This window comes from Neolamprologus brichardi, chromosome 7 (genome assembly GCF_056152115.1).
Source record: "Neolamprologus brichardi isolate AB-2024 chromosome 7, ASM5615211v1, whole genome shotgun sequence".
Taxonomy (NCBI): Eukaryota; Metazoa; Chordata; class Actinopteri; order Cichliformes; family Cichlidae; genus Neolamprologus; species Neolamprologus brichardi.
Window position 1 is genome coordinate 32537903 of NC_142110.1, and position 12574 is coordinate 32550476.

General features: G+C 41.4%; 1 protein-coding gene across 1 annotated transcript; it reads right to left on the minus strand.

Moving 5' to 3' along the window:
* Nucleotides 1-253: 253 nt before the first annotated feature.
* On the minus strand, nucleotides 254-11227 carry LOC102784854 (complement C7b). Its single transcript, XM_087843500.1, has 18 exons — nucleotides 10485-11227; nucleotides 10283-10335; nucleotides 10016-10091; nucleotides 8363-8504; nucleotides 8104-8248; nucleotides 7722-7860; nucleotides 7261-7389; nucleotides 6887-7130; nucleotides 6670-6783; nucleotides 6399-6565; nucleotides 5297-5525; nucleotides 5024-5195; nucleotides 4684-4771; nucleotides 4439-4571; nucleotides 1259-1450; nucleotides 957-1053; nucleotides 672-853; nucleotides 254-569 (listed from the first exon to the last, which is right to left on the minus strand). The coding sequence occupies exons 1-18, from the start codon at nucleotides 10548-10550 to the stop codon at nucleotides 394-396; spliced, it is 2544 nt and encodes an 847-aa protein (XP_087699626.1). The 5' UTR covers nucleotides 10551-11227; the 3' UTR covers nucleotides 254-393.
* Between the last annotated feature and the right edge of the window lie 1347 nt (nucleotides 11228-12574).

Consider the following 12574-nt stretch of genomic DNA (forward strand, 5'->3'; position numbering starts at 1 on the left):
GTTCACTGCAACAAATGTATGCACAAGAGGATGTCTGCATGCACAACATGTCCAGCCTTGAATGAGCAGCAGAAGACCACACCAGGTACCACTCCTGTCAGGTAAGAACAGGAAACTGAGGCTACAGTTCCACCAAAATTAGACAATAAAAGAAAAAACACAGCCTGATCTTATGAGTCTTGATTTCTGCTGAGACATTTTGATGGCTGGGTCAGAATTATGTGTAATGGCTCCACCAACAGCAAAAATAAGTCCTTAGATTGTATGATACTGTAACAAAAACGTTTTATTAACTTTCCGTATGTAACTAAAACAAGCAATTAGATTAAAACATTTGTGTGTATGTACAATGTCAAAATTTTCAGAGAGAAAAAGCCAAAACCAGCATCTTTATTATTGGCAGGGATCAATACTGATCACGTTGACCTGCTCTCCAGCACATCGCCTGGCCCCCGCCTCACATTCAGTCGTGGTCACGTGAATGCTGCCGTCACCGGAGCTGACGCAGAGTGGAGCAGAGTCTTTGGGGCATTCTGATGCATTCCTGCACACGCATTTTCTCTCTGCTTCTGCAGTTAAAAAGCACAATGGTTTTATACAGCATCCTGTCACATATACATCCTGTTTTTGGCTTTTATTTTGAGAAAAAAAAACTCTTCTATAGGAGACACCTTGACAGATTGTCCCCGGCTGGCAATCCTCGCAGGATGTAAACCTCTTCTCTGGCCACCGGCAGTCGCTGTCACTGGTTAACACGAAGTTCTGGCCCATACACCGCAGAGCTCCGAGCTTACAGACATCTAGCACCATATTACGGTTTGCACGAAGTGTGGCACACAGCTGCAGAGAAGTCCTAAAAGAAGATAATACACAGAAACAGAGAGAATTTGAATTAGGTTTTATAAATAGATGGAGCATTTCCAATGTGCTAAATACAGAAATGGACATCAGCTTACGTGCACTGATTCGGCATTTTACAGACACACTCGTTCTTTCCCAGAGTCTCCCATAGTTTACATGTTAGGCCAGAAGGAGGAGAGGGAGCTGTGGGGGCTGAGGAAAGCATACAAAAAGCAGGATTCAACCGTATGTTAAAGCAGATATAATGTGACAAAACTTGACTGCACCTTACCAGCCCACCACCAAAATGCAGCCAGAAAAAGTTATTGAGAAGAAAATACTGAACATATAACAGCTAGAGAGACAGAAGTCACCCTTAGAGAGCAAAAAAAGAAGAGCAAGATGAAATGTATTTTACCTGCTGTACAATGAACAACGGCAGGAGAAGGAGACCACTGCAGACTGGGAGTGCAGAGGATCTCCGACACCTCTCTGTCAATCACCGAGCCCTCGGGGCAGGACAGGGATACACTGTCTCCAATCTCATAGGCTTGTTTGGTTGGTGTGGCTACAACTAAATTGTTGAGTGAGGGAATCCCACATGTGGAACCTGGAACAGGAGGACAAAGCTTTTGAGCATCAGGGAGTGAGAATTACAACAAAACTGAACTTCCAATACAGTTACTAACAATGGAAAAACTAAAAACATGGATATCTTTAAGGTTTTACTCAGTTCTGGGACTTAATTTTACTCCATCTTACGAGGCTGTGTAGGGTTTATGATCATGCTGTGTGCCCTGTTCAGCAGGTTGCTATGTCCAAAATTCAAGTGGTTATAAAGCAGCAAGGGGGAGGTGGTAGAAATGAGGCGAAACCTGCTGGTTCCCACAAACTGTACATAAAAGATGGGCATCGCCACCAAAGACATCACCCGTTGAAGTTCTGCTATGAAGCATCCAACCATGGTTGAGGAGCATCTCTGACTGTTAGACTGTTCATATGCTAACAAGCACTCTCATGACCTGGATTATCCTCCTTTCTGGCCCTAGAAATAACGATCATTTACAAAATTAACTTCAACTTTTATTCAGTAAGACATGAAAATAGCAACTGAGTCCATGCAGTCATTAAAAAAATGTTTCTTTTTGCAACCGGAGGAGTCGCCCTCTGCTGGCCATTACAAAACAATGCAGGCTTCAGACGGTTCATTAATGTTGGCAGCAATATCCAAAATGTAATTCAATTATCAAAGTCTTATTTGAATGATTACCCTCATTACAGATGAGAGAGTGAGAAAAAGAAAGAGGTACAACTTTTCTCAACAGAAACCACCTCAACCTGTCTTATGTTATGTTCTGTAGGTTTTTTACTTTCAGTGGAAGTAGCTGCATCAAGTGACTTCATCCTCACTCTGAACGCCCTTACTCCCAATCTGAGGCTTCAGGTGTAGGGGAGACCGGGGATAGTTGTAACGTGGGTCAGTTGTAACACTTCCAATATCTCCAATCAGGGCTAAGCTTCAAATGATGTGACTCATCCTGTACATGCCCAATTCATTTCTGCTATCACATGTGAAAAATCAGCACATTTGGTCAAACACAGACAATTTAACACGAAAAAAAGTAATTTGTATGCCAAAAAGTAAGTTTTTCTACTTTATTTCAATTTCTAATAGCATTATCTGCTTTGCAGTTAAACTCATCAAACTTAAATTATGTTATTTGTATGTCTATGGGGATATATTCTGTGTAGGTCTTTAGTGCTAATGTTTTAGCTGTTGGCTGTAATGTTAGCTAGTTCATGGCTACAGGAGTCTGGGTCAGTTGTAACAGCAACAGTCTGGGTCAGTTGTAACAATAATGCAGATGTTACAACTTACTACACTATTACTTTAACTTATATTAAACAAGTTGGGGCAACGACATCAGCAGAGAGAGGTTCACTGGTCACTTTTGTATATGCGGTTAATGCCATTGGCAACACAATTCCTCCACTGTTTGTGTTCCCACACATACGTTATGCAGACCACTGTGTCAGAGATGGACCAGTAGGAAGTACTGGTAGTGGAAATAAATCAGGATGGGTGCAAGAAACAGATTTCCTCATCTTTCTGAAGCACTTTGCAAACCACACCAAGGTAAGCCATGATAAAAAGTAATGGAATTGCGATGCTGGTGAACAACTACATTTTTTCAGCTTCATTGTTATGTTCAAAATTGGTGCAAGAGTTGTAGGTTATAATGCCCACTGAGCCAATGAGGCCAAACTCAAGGAAGACCAACCAAAATTAATAAAATATTCAGTTGCAGAAAATTCCATAATTTGTCTTTTTTGGGGGGTTGACATATGTTCAAAAGCTAGATTTCTGCATTCTGTCACACACACATAGTTACATAAATGGCTCTAAGGGCATTCATGTGTTGAATAAACAAAGATTACATGTTAATGTTTTGTTAGTACCCTTATTTCATTGTGTTACATTTCACCCCAGGATATGTTACAACTAACCCAGACTATGGGGTTAATTGTAACATTTCACTCTTTGTGTTTGAGACCATACCATGCAATGGGTAATTGTGCTGCAGAGAAAATAGCTGCACTATTTAATAGCCGAGACATGTAAATACTTTGCATTACATTTTGAATCCACTACCTTAAAAGAGCTCCAATTTACAGACAGAAATGTCAAAAATGTTACAACTATCCCCGGTCTCCCCTACATGATCCCTGTGTCAAAAAACACGGCACCCACAGCAGAATATAAAACAACAAAATGTAAGGAAAGTTTCTTCAATCTCTTCTGAGCAACATTTGATTCATGACGAGCTGCTCAGATTTCACAGATATGGGCAATAGGTCAGATCTGCTGACTGTCTTTTAGAAAAGAAAACACATCTGGTCGTATATTTATTTTGATAACTGACAAAAACACCTAAGAAAACAATTCTCACAGTCAGGATGGACAAGTTGTTGAAGTGAGTGGACCCAGGCCCCTTTGAACCACGCACAACACCAATAATTTCTGACTCTTTTATCATCTAATCAGACAGCAAGAAATATTGTGGTGTCTCAACCAACAGATAAGGCAAAGCTTTGACTTGGAAATCACCTCTGCATTATCTCAGTAAGTAACAAAGCTGGTTGTAGCCATCCAGTTCCCTCTTTTGCTGCACAAACCGTTTACCTTAATGCAACCTGCCTAATTGTGACTATTGAAATAAATTTAAGATGACTGCAAAAAGAAGCCTCAAAGCTCCAGAAATCTCTGAACAGGAGCACAAAACGTTCATGTGCAAAGGTGTGAAGTAATGAAGTACAAATACATTGTTGCTGTACTTAAATAGAGTTGTCACTTTATGTTTTTGCCACCTCTGCTCATGTTAAGGAATCCGTTCATACATACTGAAGAATACTCTCTGGACCAAAGCACTCATAAATGACCACATGGCACACAAAAAAATTACTCCATGACTCCAGACCCCTGAGTCCTGGCTTCTTAGCCAGTGGCTACATTCACACAGCAGTTTCTGGGATAACCTGATAGCAAAGGAAACAATGATACACACACAAAAAAAATTAAATAAATCACAAAACGTACTTTTACAAACCCTCGGTCCTGTAGTCCACTTCTGGTTTTCAGCACATGTTGCTACTGCATTTCCACTGAGGTAATACCAGTCCACGCAAGAGTACTCCACCGTGTTTCCAACCAGGTAAAAATCTCTGGGATTCTAGAAAAAAAATGACAGGAAAGCTCAATCATCCTCAGCCTGATGGACTTAAAGACGATTCTCAGTCCCAAACACCAGAGGTTCAGTAGCCTCAACAGCTGCTTAGCCTCACCTGAACAAATCCATTCCTGAGGTTTGGAGGAGGCCCACAGGTTTTTGGTGGAGTTACAGAAAGACTGAAGCACTGGGGCTCCATCATCCTGTGAGCAAACAGTTTGCAGTTAGATGACTCTGATACTCCTAAATGAATGTCACCGGAGTGGATTAGTTTGGAATATCAAAATCACAACTTGTGGATCCAAATCATTAAGGACATTGCAAATAACCTTGAGATTGAAATGAATGAAAACTTTTGGTTTTGCTTTTTAAACTGTTTTATTTCATTTATTTATTTGCATTATGTTGATTAAGTTACATTTACCAGACTAATACTTAAATTAAATGATTCTTACTGTAAATATTGGATGTCTGGGTCTTCACAGGGCTTCTGTTCCACCTGCAGTCCCGTGCAATGTTGACCACCTCTGCTGGGGGCGGGGTTATTGCAGCTTCGGGTTCTTGACCTTTGACCTCCAGAGCATGATCCCCAGGAAGACCAGCAGCTCCAGCTGCCGTGGATCACCCCTGAAGGAAATCAGGAGAGCTTCAGTTTCCAGTTCTGTCTTGTTAGGAAAGGAGTTTGGATGGCACAAGTTCTGACCCCTCTGGGTTTTATGGCTGGTTACCTGGTTGTTCTCCAATCACAGCTCCGTTCTCGCATGCTTGTCCTGAGGTTCCCGGGCGGCAGACACAGCGACATTCGGAGCCCGTCAGCAGTGGCTGACCGTTGTTCTGACACGGCCGGCAGTGACAGGGATGCTCCTCCGCCAGGTACTCCTCTGTGGCCCTTTTCAGGTGGAGCTTCTTCAGTCCTGCACACTGAACTTCCTTAACCAGCTCATACAGAGGGCGCAGCTGAAAAAACCCCAAAGGTTATAAGGGACTTAAACACATTTAAAACAAATACACATAATCTTTCATCAAGGAAGGTTATTTATTATGAAAAGAAACCAAATTACATCTTCTTAAGTGCAAACGCATAGCTGGCAGAAGCCAAGCCTAAACTCTAAACAATAATTTATAATGGCAACTCTGCAAAAGATCACATCTCACTTCACTGACTCCAAACTCTAGTTTTTCCCTTCCTGTGAGTCTGTTTGAGTTTCTGCCCAAACCAAAGAGTCACTTTATTTTTTTGCCTATCCTATTGGTCAACTTGATTGATCTTTATTATTGTTATTATTTATTTATCTATCATATTTTAAGTTATTACAGAATGGACAGATATGAAGGGGGGATAGAAAGGAAGAAAGCAAGAAAGGTGGGAAAGAAAAACAGAGGGGGGGAGGGACAGTGAGAGAAGACACTAAAAAAATCCTCTCGATCACCTGATGGAACAAAACAGAAAAAGAAAACGAGCAAAAAAGAGAACAACACAATAGGGAGACCACAGCAACAACCTAGATAAGTAGAGTAACAGAGTTACTGAGCAGCATGCAAGACCGACAGCGCATGGTATGCTTTGAGGCAGCAGCCAAGGAAGATATAGTGTGTGTCTATGAGCACCCACGTGAACACCTGTGTTTTCAAAAGGTTTCTCCATGTAACTATCTGCTAGAGGGTGTGGAGAACCATAGCCCTGCCCCCGAGGGCATGAAGCAGGCACGAGTATGGTGAGGGGAGATAGGCCCCCACACCTGGAGGGGCCTGAGAAAGAGTCACTTAACCAGGATGAAGCAGACAATAGAAAGAAAGCAAATAGATGTTTCACTCTTTTCACTGTTATACCTTCTGGTTTATGACTTCAGGGAAGTCTTTGACAGATGAAGCCCAGTTATCGTAAACTTCTCCATTAGCTTCTGGGTTTTCCAGATCCAGAACACTCAGAGCACCAATGAGTCCTATATCTCCTCCGAACACATTGACCTTAATGGGCATCTTGTTAACACTGCTTCCTGTAGAAAGTAAGCGGAGGTTAAATCATTTATTTGGTTCCTTTGACTCTCTATGGGCCACTGTGTGTGGTTCGAAAGTCTTGATATAAAAACCTTTCACCCACCGTGGCTGCTTGATACAGATTTTGTCAGTTTTTCACAGACGGTTTTGACTTTTTTCCTGAAGAAACGGCGCTTAACTTTCCTCCAACACCTCTGGTAATCTATATCTGTCGTACCTTTACAGAAAACAAGCCAGGATCAAACAGATTATCTCTAATGTGTGTGCATTATTTTAAATTGACTAAAATGCCTGGTGTCATTAATACCAAATATTCTTACTGGTAGATGCGAGTGCCTGACGGTCTAACTCCAACAAGGCTTGGTATTCGCCTCCAAGTGAGCCCTCGGAAAGGTAGTGTGTGCCGTACTTCTGGAGCACCTGATGGTAGGCTGAGTAGTCATATGTGAGGGGCAGCAAGGACAAGGCCTTCCAGAAGCCTTCGGCCAGAGTCAGATACTGGGGGGCAGAGTTTTGAAACTGGGCCAGCTCCACTTTATTCTTCAGGATTATAAGTCGGTAGGCCTGGACAACAGATGTGGAAGGAAAAACTTGAGCAAGATGCTGACAGAGCCGACTGATCTGAGCATAGGTACAGTTTGTTAATCTCATTGGAATTAAAGAAAAGACATAAACTGTATTTGTGTATACACACCTTGTTGTTAGTAACCTCCTTGTGAAACGTGCGCCGGTCGTGCACCAGAAAGGCGTTGCTCTGGATGTGCTGTATGTAGGACCAAGAGCTCTCGTAGGATTCGTCGCTCTCATCATTGTCTACTGTCACCTGCAGCACAAACATCAGAGTTCAGCATTTTCTAAAATCAGATGGCCGCTTGTCACATCAGCTCCGTGTTGTTCAGGCTGTCAGTCAGCTCACAACTCAACAACTGCTGGCAATTTTCTGCAAACATTTATTATCCCAACCGGTGGAAAAATCCAACAGAGTGTTCCTCAAAAGACCATCATCCAAAGCAAATTTGTCACTTTGAGTGAACTTTTACCTGCAACTACTTGATGTCAAATTGAGCATTCTTTTATTATCTTACTGGGTTATTCATAGGAGTCAGCTCACCAACTTTATTTTGCATGAAAATTACAGGCTCCTGTTTGACTCACCTCAAAGTTATATCTGAGGATGTTGTGTGGCAGTCTGTACAAGACTTTATGGTCACCGCTGAACACCTTCCTACACTGCCCTCCAAAGCTTCGAGTGTTGATCACACCTGCTCTCAGTTTCCCTGTTATCACATCGTACCTGCACAACACACACACACACACACACACACACACACACACACACACACACACACCAGTTTTACACTAAACTGCAGTCTCAAAGGCTAGCATAGAGACAAATTGTTGAGTCCAGAACTTAAAGCAGAACCCACTGAGGTTATGCAGTCTATATTATAGACACATAAGTTAAATATTCTCCCTCCCAAAAATCATATTCTGATCTGCAGTCACATTCCTGGTGTTGGGAGCTGTAGCTACTTACCCTCGACCTGTGAAGTCAGAGTTTGGAGGTGTTTTGTCGAGGTCACACGTGGCCAGGCTGTTGTCTTCGCCGCAGTTTCGCTCGTCCAGCCCGTCCTCACAGTCCTGGTCTCCATTACACACCAGAGACTGGCTGATACACTGACCTGCATGATGGTTTCAGTAAAGAGGTTTATCCACAGATTGCAAAAAACACCCCAAAAAACGCTGTAGAAAGCATTTTAATTATTTGCGATATTTTTGTTTACACTGCAATTTACCAGAGGTGCAGCGAAACCTGTCTCCGCAGCCTGCTTCCAGTGGACATCTTTTCTGTGGGACACATGTTTGTGTTTGAGTGGCCTCTCCTGAGCACGGCACACCGCCAAACTGGGCAAACACTTCCACGTGTCGAGTTCGTACCTGTAAAAAAAAGTGATTCAAAACATGAATAGTCTTTTTGCACGCTAATACTGCTAGTGCACCCTATGTAAGCGCGCTTATTGGCATGGTCACATGCACTATTGAAGCTCAATTGCCTACAATTGTTGTTTATCAATACACTGCTTTGAAACCCACTTCCACCCCAGTTCTTCCTTGTAGCTAGTATCTGACTTCATAAATATCCAATCCTTGGTCACTCACTCCTGCTCTGTTTGGTGATGACCTTGCTTCTGCTAAAATAGAAACATTACTTCTCCTTTGACTGCAGTGGCTCTGACTAAACTGTAGCCATGCAAGTGTAATGAATAGATGGAGCGCTCTCACTGTGTTTCCTCTCACAGTCCTGAGGCCTATCATTTCTGTTGGCCTGAGGATTACACAAAGTGCAAATCAGAGTCTACGTAATGGACTTGGGGGATCAGGCATCACTGAATATGTGACTGCTGTGTAAACAATTTGTGTGTGCACTATATTCATTATGTCACAGCAAAGGGCCAAACTGTGCAGAAATAATGCACGTCTCGGGACAAAACACTGATCATAAAACATTATACTTTAATAGGCTTGGCTTTAAAGTGAAGATCAGAAGAGACAAAAGCCAAACTTGTGGGGTGATCTTTGCCTATGCCTCACCAAACATTTTTTGCATTGTGTAACAGTTTGTTTAAACTGGGGGTCAGGCAGGCAAGCCAAAACTAAAGTTTGTTTTTAAGTTCCTAAAGATATTATTTGAAAAGTAGGGCCAAATTACCCATACAGCAAGATGCATGTGTAAAAATTAGATTTCGCTTCTAGTTCTCAAAGTAAAGCTAAAGTGGAAGTGCCATAAAGCTGCATCTTTCTAAAGGGCTGCAGCGGGCGACTCTGGCATGTTTTGTTGTCTAGAAATCTATGTGAAAGAACAGGCCTAGGCTGTAAAAAGTTTCTGTATGATCTCAATAACTAGTTTTAGGCCCTATTTAATACAACATGACACTAATATTTTAAATTATCACTCCATTTAAAGCTCCTCTTCAGTAAGAAGTGCTGTATAAATGCTACTTTTCAGAGTACGGAAGGGCAACTGCTGTTCGACATTTACACACGTCTTATTTCTGACTCCATTTTTGTTTATAACTGTTTCTGGCATGTGTGATTGTCAGCTTCCCCAGTCAAGTCTGTGGCTGTAGCTTTTCTCCCTCCATGCAGTGCCAATTTCAAAATTGCAGTTTGGCGTTCAGCTTGAGGTTTCACAACAGGACTTCTCAAATCAGTAGTTGATTTGAGATCCCATCTTTTATATACAGTCTATGGGTTTAGAGCTGTTTTAGGACTGGAGAGTTGATTCCGAGGCACTCCTTGTGCTTAAGTGTCCTTGAGCAGGAGTAGAAACACAATTACTCGTTAGAATTTACAGTACCTCAGGCTAAAAGGCACTCTATTTACGTGCAAAGCTTTTAGCTACATGTCTCTGCTGCATGTAAGTGAATGCTGAAGCAGTTCTAATGTACCTTTGTACTTGTGCAGCCATCACACTCAGACCAGTCTCCATAAGGCCCCCATCTGCAGTTTACAGGCTGCTGACAACTGGGGATGAGGATGGGACAGTGTATTCATTGCAAAACAGTTATGTTATATTATATTATTTAAAATGAACAGATAGTGGAAAAACCTTTGATAATGAAAAAAAAATCTAAACTATGATTTTTGACAAACAGTGTACCAGAGATAGGTTTAACAGCCATCAGTGTCAAAGATTTCTGCATGTGTGCACCTACCAAACAGGAGAGATGAAGGCAAGTGACAATGCCAAAGCAGCAGCCAAATTCAGCTGTGAAAAAAATGCAGGGAAAGAGTTCATTTAATGTAAAAACTCCTAATTTTTCATTATTTACCATTAACAAACTAGTTGTGCTTGATTAGCCAAAAAATACCTCCCAATTATTTTTTAGATATAATCTAAATCTGATAAGTGCTTACCTTCATGATGTGCTCCTCAGAGTTCAGCCGTCTCCTCTGGACTAGCACAATAGCACTCAGGCTCATATAACCAGCTGGAGAGGGTTGGAGGAGGGTTGGTGGTTTTTACTCATTAGAGTTCAGGAATTCCCACACTGAAGAAACAACCACAATTCATGAGCCGTGAACAGAGACTTGGCGTTCTTTTCCACAGCTTCCATTTCTCCGTCAAACTTTGTGTCGTTTTTTATCTGTTTGTCTATTTCCAGTAAAAGTATGTGATAATCCTGTTTGCCTTGGGAACAACAAGAACGGTGTGCTGTTTTTTTGTCCTTTTTTCATTGTAGGAGAAAAGCAGCAGCTACGTCACAGCTGTTTATCCTGGCTAAGGCTTCCAGAAGCTGAGTCAGCGTGATTTAGCCAAAGGTCACATAGACCCATATTTGAAAACATTCGATTTTTTTGTTGCACAATTCATGTAGAAAAGTCCCAGGTATTAAATACTGGTAGAAGTCCAGTTGCCTTCATTTCAAGTACTTAAAACTCCCGTCAGAGGTAGAATTTATACAGGCAGACTGGATTATAGCCCAGCAGTGGTCTGTCATTATGCAACAAATAGCTGCAAGAAATAGTTCAAGTCTTAGGAATTAACCAGGATTTTTACATTAATTGGTGCTAAAATGATGAAGTTGCCCTTCTGTGGTCTACACATAATGTGTAAGGCATGATTGAGAAAGCAGAAATTCTTTCACCTGGTGTGTAAAATCAGTAGATCAAGAAGGTATTATGTGTGAAACTGAAAAATAGAAAAGAAAGATCACACCCAAAAAATGTAAAAGTTTGCTAATGATGTTTAAAAGCACAGTAGCCTCTATTTTTGTCAGCCTGATGGAGCATAATAATAGAAGCTGTAGTTCTATTGTGTTTCTGCCTGTGTGCACACTTGGTCCTCTAGAGGGCACTGGTTACCACTGCGACAGTATCACAAACCTGTGCTGTAGTGGTGCTTGATGGATGCTCCGGACACAGGACTATAAATTCTTGCTCATGCCCCCTTTTTTTTTTGGTGAAGTATTGTCGTTCTGGTGATTAGTATTTTAGTATTTTTTAGTATTTTAGTATTAGCACGGGGCTCCCACACAAACACAAAGCAGGAGATGATGAAGCATTGCTGAATATGTTTCCAAACCAACTTCATTTTAAGCCAAAGACTAGAAAATATGGTGAAGCCCATCTTCCCTTTGGTTTCACTTGCACAAGTGCAAAGGTAGGTCTCCCCTGCAAGATTGGTTTCCCCTGCATCGGGAACACCGCTGGGCTGTTTAAATCATGGACAAACAGTATCCCACATTCCTGATTTTTAGTTCACAAACACTTGTTGTAATGACTAACTACTCCTGACATTTTGGAGATGTTAGCTCTTTATACAGTAAAGTTACAGCGGGATACAAATACTATCAGGCTGATCCTGCCACGATTTGTTCCCCCGGTTCAAATCACGGACAAACAGTATCCCACAACTGTTTATGTTTTTAAGCCCATTTTGCACAGAGAGGCTTTTTTTTTGGAAAATTGTATTGATAACAATGTTGAATATTATTACACAGGAAAAAAACAACTACATGTAAAAAAAATTACACCGTGACGCCTCTGCCTTTGTAAATGGAGGGACAGTAACTGCGTGTTTATATGTAAGCGTGTAAAACCTGCAGATAGAGACAAAATATTGTTAATCTGAATATCTGCCATTCAGCCATATAAGCAATAACGTGGCGCACAGCATGACATGAAAAAAGGCACATACCTTTGACATTGCGTGATGAACTCTGTATTCCTCGTCCACACATAAACGCAAAAAAAAAGAGTTTTAAAAAAGCTCCGTTTTAAGTGATTCGAAACGCCGTTTACGTGTGGACGAAACAGCTGTGTTTTCGAAAATACCCTTGTAGGTGCGGACATAGCGTAAAAGAGTCTTCAGCCGACCAAAAACAAAGCAGCTCCAAATCATGATGATACTGATGATAATGATTTTTATGAGATTCTTTGAGTTACTGTGATTGAACTGTAAGAGCAGTCTAAGTATACACCTGGTGAAAATTTCAACATATTAA